This window comes from Magnolia sinica, chromosome 3, assembly GCF_029962835.1.
Source record: "Magnolia sinica isolate HGM2019 chromosome 3, MsV1, whole genome shotgun sequence".
NCBI lineage: Eukaryota > Viridiplantae > Streptophyta > Magnoliopsida > Magnoliales > Magnoliaceae > Magnolia > Magnolia sinica.
In genome coordinates this window covers 109,209,888-109,217,589 of record NC_080575.1, presented here as the reverse complement: position 1 = coordinate 109,217,589, position 7,702 = coordinate 109,209,888, and the positions used below count along the sequence as shown (strand labels likewise).

The 7,702-nt window shown below is 44.7% G+C and overlaps 1 protein-coding gene across 1 annotated transcript; it reads left to right on the top strand.

The window, feature by feature from the left end:
- Nucleotides 1–4,023: 4,023 nt before the first annotated feature.
- On the top strand, nt 4,024–7,070 carry LOC131240656 (chalcone synthase 1). The gene is made up of 2 exons (XM_058239036.1): nt 4,024–4,290; nt 5,844–7,070. The coding sequence occupies exons 1-2, from the start codon at nt 4,113–4,115 to the stop codon at nt 6,836–6,838; spliced, it is 1,173 nt and encodes a 390-aa protein (XP_058095019.1). The 5' UTR covers nt 4,024–4,112; the 3' UTR covers nt 6,839–7,070.
- Nucleotides 7,071–7,702: the final 632 nt, after the last annotated feature.

Here is a 7,702-nt window from a genome sequence, read left to right as displayed (position 1 = left end):
TGTTTGCCCCGCTCAATATCATTTTTGCCCCATTGAATTTTCAGTTTGACTGCGAAGTGATTGAAATTGACCACGAAGTGAATAAAATGGATTTTTGACCATCGACCCGATGGAATCTTGGAAAATAACTAGGTTTGTTGGCTAAATTAGCTTCTCCTACCCCAAAATCATATATGGTACATTAAGTAAAACATTCTAGTTTAGGAGATATGCTTGTTAAATAAATAGACAAAGAAATGAATTAAAAGAGAGTAAAAAAGTTTTATATGCTTATATATACATATTTATATAAATATGTATTAGAGAAAAATGTAGCTAGAGTAAAGTTCTCCATGTAAAAAAAAATTTAAAATAAATGCATGTATAGGAACGGAGTACAGTTATGGCTACGGTTATAATCCGTAGCTATAGAAAACAGTAGCCATCAACTCTTAGTTTTATTTTATTTTATTTTTTTATTATTTTATTTTTTTTGCTGTTGTAATCCTCACCACCTTTTGTGGGTCCCACATGATGTCTATGTTATATCCAAATTGTCCATCTATTTGACGAGCTTATATTAAGCTTGAAACGACAGATCTAACTATCAAGTGGACCACACCGTAAAAGGCAGTAGGGAATTGAACGTCTACCATTGAAACCCTTTTAGGGGTTACAGAAGTTTTGGATCATTATGATTTTTTTTTTGGTGGGCCTACAAAATTTTTAACGGTGAAAATCAGTTTTCCCGCTGCTGTTTGTGGTGTGGTCCAGTTGATCTTTGGATATAAATTATTTTTTTTTTGGATAATGCTACAAAATGATCTCGAAATATGGATGAACGTTATGGATATAATAAATACATAGCTGTGGGGCCATGTAACTCTGATCTCTTTTGAGCCGTTCGTACAACTCTCGGGTGGAGGAGCGTCAGCGCTCGTCTTCGAAAGGAAGGAGGGGTATTTTCGTCCTCAAACTCGCTGTCCGTACGATAAGGCCTAAGATCCATAACCAAGTTTGTATCGTCTCATAAAAACAGCTGGATAAAAGGTGGGGTCCACAGTCCCAAATTTCTCGTCATCTAATCCCATTGCGGCTTTAGAGGATATTCCGCTTATGTCTACCGGTCGGTGCTCTGTGGGCCCCATTACCATTCTTACATGTCATTTTATACTATGAGCTCAAAAATGAGTTTGATCCAAATCTCAAGTGAACCGCACAGTTGGCCGTAGGAGCTTTTTAATAGTGTAATTCAATCACTTCTGTTTTCCATGGTGTGGTCTACTTGAGATTTATATCTACTCATTTTTTGGATCAAGCCTTAAAATTATATTTCAAAATAGATGGACAGAGTGGATAAAACACATATATCATGGAGGGATCTACATATCACTGACCACTAACCCCACAAAACCTAAAATAGGATTGGATGGAAAATAAACGTGATGGTAGGCCCTGCGAATGCTTTAATGATGAGAATCATTCTCCCCACTGCTATTTTTGGTGTAGTCCACTTGAGATTCCCATATGACTCATTTTTGGGATCATGCTCTAAAATGATCCTGCAAAATGGATGAACGGTGTGGATATAATGAATACATTGCATTCAGGCCCATCATATAACTTTGTTCTCCTTTGAACCGTTCGTACAGCTCGGAGCTCGTTACACCAGCCAATCCGCTTCCGGTAAGTACAGAAGGGGCTGCATGTACGGGAGCGGCTAGGTTCGGCCGCTGCCGCACCAGAAACAGTGCAGCACTTACTGTGTGGCTCACCTTGATGTATGTATTCAATATCTACACTGTCCACCGTTTTTCTAGATCATTTTACTCTATCAGACAAAACAAGAAGTAGATCCAAATTTCAGGTGAACCATACTACAGAAAAAAGTGGTGATTGTACACCACACAATTAAAAACTTCCCAGGGGCTACAGTAATGTTTCCTTAACATTTATTTTCCATTCAACCTGTTGATAATGTCACGTAACCCGGGATAAAAGTGAAAAAAGCAAATATTAGATTGATGTAGTAGTTTTTAATGGCCAATCACCACTGTTTCCTATGGAATGGTCCACCTGAGATTTGGATCTGTTTTTATTTTTGTGCTCATGCCATAAAATGATCCTGCAAAAGCATATGGACGGCATGGATAAAGAATACAGTGGGCACAAAGGTAAGGGAGCCGTCTTGTGTGATTCCGGGCTGCACCTAATCCGCTCCCTGCATCTACATGTTGGCTACTTTTTTTTTCTTTTTTCTTCTGGGTTAGCTTGTTTTCACACACCCATGTCAGTACACTGTACACACACTCCATGTTAGCCACCACCGCTGGGGATCTATACCAAGACCTTCAGTGTTGAAACGAGGTATCTCAACTCAGTCTGCCAGCTGAGCTATGGATCTGGGTGTATTTTCTGGCAGAGCTATGGATCTGGGTGTATGTTGGGTACTTGCACCTACTAACATTGTCTGATTGTTGGACATGCCACGTGTACGGCGGAGATCCAATTAGATGTACAAGTATACAATAATTGGATTTGTCCTAACCACTTCGTTTTAACCATCCACCATCCACCACTGATTTGATTGCTTCGCTAGATCTAAATGTACCGCACAATTTAGACGGTCCAGATTTGACGCATACGTACACATGTAGCACAAGCGCGGAGTTAGGGAAGCGGATTGGCTGGTGTATATATAGCTGCTGTATTGACGTCAGCAAATTCTGTGAATCTGATTACGATGTATGTCTCATATCCAAACTGTCCATCCATTTTTCGAGCTCTTCTTAAGGCTTGAGACCAAAATTAAGACAGATCTAATTATCGAATGGACCACACTGCAAAAAGCAGTGGGGGAGTGAACGTCTACCATTAAAATCCTTTTAAGTTTTGGATCAATATGAAATTTGTTTTTCCTCTTCATTCATTTAGGTCTTCGTGACCTTACAAAAAGATCGGATGGAAAATAAACATTATGGTGGGCCCTATAAATTTTTTAACGGTGAAAATCATTATCTCCGCTGCTATTTATGGTGTGGTCCAGATGATCTTTGGATATGATTCGTTTTTTGGAAAATGCTATAAAATTATCTCTAAAAATAGATGAACGGTGTAGATATAATAAATACATCACTGTGAGGCCCATAAAACTTTGATCTCCTTTGAACCGTTCGTACAACTCGGAGTTGGAGGACCGTCTACGCACGACACGTACCTACAGCAGCTATATAGCTGGTATGTGGTACACCAGCCAATCCGCTTCCGGAGTTCAGTACGAAAGGTCAGAAATGCCCAGCATACTGTCGGGAACGGATTGGCTACTCTCCCCGACACCAGCCAATGGCTGGTGGTCGGTGCTATGTGGGCCCAAGCATGATGTATGTGTTTCATCCATGCCATCCATCTGTTTTTACAGATCATTTTACAGTATGATTCCAAAATTGAGTTATATTCAAATCTCAAATGGACCACATTACAGGAAAAAGTGCTGAATGTGGGTCAACCATTAAAACATTTTAGGGGCCATAAAAGTTTTGGATCAAGCTGATATTTGTTTTTTCTCTTCATCTGGGCCTGTATGACCTAATCAACAGATTAGATGTCAAATAAACAGTATAGTGGGCCTTAGGAGAATTTTAATGGTTGATATCCAATCACTATTGTTTTCATGTGGTGTGGTCCACCTGAGATTTATATCCCTATAATTTTTGGTAACGAGAAATAAAATGATCTGTACAAATGGATGAATGGAATGGATGAAACCCGTACATCATGGTGGGCCCCACAGAGCACCGACCATCAGCCACGGAGCTGGTGTCAGGGGGAGTAGCCAATCCGTTTCCCATACTGTCTGGTAAGGCACCTTTTGACCATTCGATGCGTAGGTGTAGATACATGCACTGCACGCAAGTTATATGGCAGCGAACTCATTTGTCACGTGCGACTGATCACACGAAGTAGTTGCGCTTGATGTGAGGTTGGTTGTGCACGTGATACTCAGCTACCCATTCCCCTCTATAAGAAACGTCCCGTATCCATGCGTCATACACCATTCATTACCACTCCCCACCACACAAACACAGGCACGTGCATCCAACACTACCACGTGTAAGATCCAGCAATCGGCCGAGATGGTGAGTTTGGACGTCATCCGTAAGGCGCAGAGAGCCGAAGGCCCGGCCACCGTGATGGCGATCGGCACGGCGACTCCACCCAACGCGGTGGACCAAAACACGTATCCGGACTACTACTTTCGCATCACCAACAGCGAGCACAAAACAGAGCTGAAGGAGAAGTTCAAGCGCATGTGTAAGTCCTCTATTCCGTGCCGGAGAGCATGGTGTACTTACACCCCCCCTCACCCCCTTTGGTGCATGTTAGCATTCACGTGGGGAGTGTGACCCCCTCCTAATCAAGCTAGGCTTGTGGGATTGTGGGTGCGTGTTCTTCGGGTTTACAGTGGTTCGTTGCGATGAATCAGCTGTTGGTTAATCCGCTTTGTGGCGGGTGAATCCAGGCTGTCAATTCGAGAGGTCCAATGGTGGTTGGTAGATGGCAGAGAAACCACACTGATCTGACCGTTCTATCTGTGGCCGGCAATTGGATTGACAAAATCACAAGCTGTAACTTACCACATTCAATTGATTGGAAGGCAACAGTTGTTCAACCAGTGTGGTTGATGAACTGTGGATGCACTCTACAGAATGGGTCACCAAATGGATGGTGTGGATTTACTGGCCGTACAACCACTGATTAGTTGTAACGAACCGAGACTGGTTCATTCAAATGGACCAGACCGAAATCTGGGCCCGAGACCGGTGTTTACAAGCCCAAAAACCCAGTCACAGCGCTAGAAACAATTTTAAACGCCGGCAGCTTTTACAAGGTCGTGGCAACTTATCAGACCGTAGAAATCGTGTAATCATTCATAAATCCCAGAACCGAAATCCAAGTTCTGCAGAGTTATATGAGAGAGAGAGAGAGAGAGAGAGAGAGAGAGAGAGAGAGAGAGAGCTCCTACTTGCATCAGCACACTTGAACAGTCCAGTCAATCGATCTGGACTGTCCATTAGGTACAGCACAGACTTTATGGAATACATTGGGAAAATCCAGCCAGCTAGCTGGTGTCAATTCTCGGTGGGCCCCGCTATGATGTATATGTTTTATCCACGCCGTCCATCCATTTTGTCAGCTCATTTTACGGCATGAGCCAAAAATAAGGCAGATCCAAATCTTAGGTGGACCACACTCTAGTAAACAGTGGGGATTGAATGCTTACCGTTGAAAACTTTCTGGGGGCTCTCAAAAGTTTTGGATCAAGCCATATTTTGGTTTCCCTTCATCCAGGTCTATTGACCTCATCAACAGATTGGATGGCAAATAAACATTACTGCGGGTGCTAGGAAGTTTTCAATGGTGGATATTTCTCTGTGGTGTGGTCCAACTGAGATTTTCATTAACTTCATTTTTGGGCTCACGCACTAAAATGAGCTGGAAAAATGGATGGACGGCGTGGATAAAACACATACACCATGGTGAAGCCCATGGAGCTTTTACACTCGCTAGCTGGTTGACGTTGGGGTCACTAGCCAAACCGCGCCCGGGAAAATAACTCTGATTAAATGATCTGATCCATCTGTAAGTTGGACTTTCTGTTTCAACCATCCATTTCTCAAGCCATGAATGGGATGGTTTGATTTTTATATAGCAGCCCATGAAATGCATTCTTCAGCTGACGGACAGTTCAGATCGATCGATTGGACTGTCCAAAAGTGCCCCACTACAACTAGAATCACTTATAACAACATGGGCAGCAAAAAATATACTCCTTTATACGAAGATGATGACAGACACGTGTGCAGGTGAAAAGTCTATGATCAAGAAAAGGTACATGTACTTAACGGAGGAGATCTTGACGGAGAACCCAAACGTGTGTGCTTATATGGCCCCTTCCTTGGACGCTAGACAGGACATGGTTGTGGTTGAAGTACCCAAGCTAGGCAAGGAAGCTGCAGCCAGGGCTATCAAGGAGTGGGGCCAGCCCAAGTCCAAGATCACCCACCTCGTGTTCTGCACCACCAGCGGCGTCGACATGCCAGGCGCTGACTACCAGCTCACCAAGCTCCTCGGCCTCCGTCCATCTGTCAAGCGCTTCATGATGTACCAGCAGGGATGCTTCGCTGGTGGGACCGTCCTCCGCCTCGCCAAAGATCTAGCTGAGAACAACAAGGGTGCACGTGTCCTGGTCGTCTGCTCCGAAATCACTGCCGTCACCTTCCGTGGGCCCAGCGACACCCACCTCGATAGCCTGGTCGGCCAAGCGCTCTTCGGAGACGGCGCAGCTGCTGTGATTGTCGGTGCGGATCCCATACCTGGTGTAGAGTCACCACTCTTTGAGTTGGTCAGTGCAGCCCAGACAATCCTACCGGACAGCGATGGGGCTATCGACGGTCACCTCAGGGAAGTGGGTCTGACCTTCCACCTCCTCAAAGACGTCCCGGGCCTCATATCGAAGAACATAGAGAAAAGCCTGGTTGAGGCCTTCGATCCTTTGGGGATCTCAGACTGGAACTCTCTGTTCTGGATTGCGCACCCTGGCGGACCCGCGATCCTAGACCAGGTGGAACTTAAGCTGGGCCTTAAGGCCGAGAAGCTGCGAGCGACGAGGCACGTCCTGAGCGAGTTCGGCAACATGTCGAGCGCATGCGTGCTCTTCATACTGGATGAGATGCGGCGGAAGTCGGCCGAGGATGGGTTGGTGACCACCGGCGAGGGGCTGGAGTGGGGCGTGCTCTTTGGTTTCGGACCTGGGCTCACTGTCGAGACCGTCGTACTCCACAGTGTGGCTGCTAAGTAAGAGTATTAGATTGCACGTGTGAAAGAAGGGCTGGCTGCATGCATCCATGCATTGGCTCGATTGCTGGCGGTGTTTTGCTGTTTCCATACGTGTGGGTGTTGAAATGTGAAATGGAGACTTGGACGGTGGTTGTGTTGGCTTGTGGTTTTGGTTGACTTGGACCACACATTGGCCTGGAAGCCATATCTACGTTTATCTCTTATTATGATCTAAATAATAGTATTATTATTTTCCAAGTGGGCCTTGATGGTTAATAGACTCAACGATTCAGATCGACTTGTCCGGTCCTGATTTGAGTCTGGACTAAACCGAGTCAACCTGACATGGGGTATTGAACCAATTTGTGTTCTACCGAGTCTGACTCGATCGACTCTAACGAGTCGCATGGGATTCATCCAAATCTGCTGGCCTTGGGCTTCTGGACACTCTATGACATGACCAGAACATCCATTGTACACAGGGCTCTACACGAACCGAGTTAGCTCGGTTAGCTTGCTCGACTCGACTCAAAAAAGCTTGATTCAACTCAGTTGGAAACTGAGTTCGAGCTCGACTCGAATCGAACCCAACTCAAATCAAACTTGGATTGAAATGACTCAACGAAGTGTTGGCTGGTGGCAAGGAAGGTATGTTTCATCAAACAAATACCATTTTTTCTTGATTTTGACATTGCCTGCAGGGTGTTTGATGAAGCACCTGTAAAACCATTATCGATGTTTTACGTATAGTGAGAATTTGAAGATGCAATCTATGTGTTTGTAAAAATGCTGCATAAGAGAACTTGGCTTGAACTCGGCTTGAACTAGCCGAAGCTGCTAACCAAGCCGAGCTGAGCTGGCCAGTCAGGCTCGAGGAGAGAGTCGA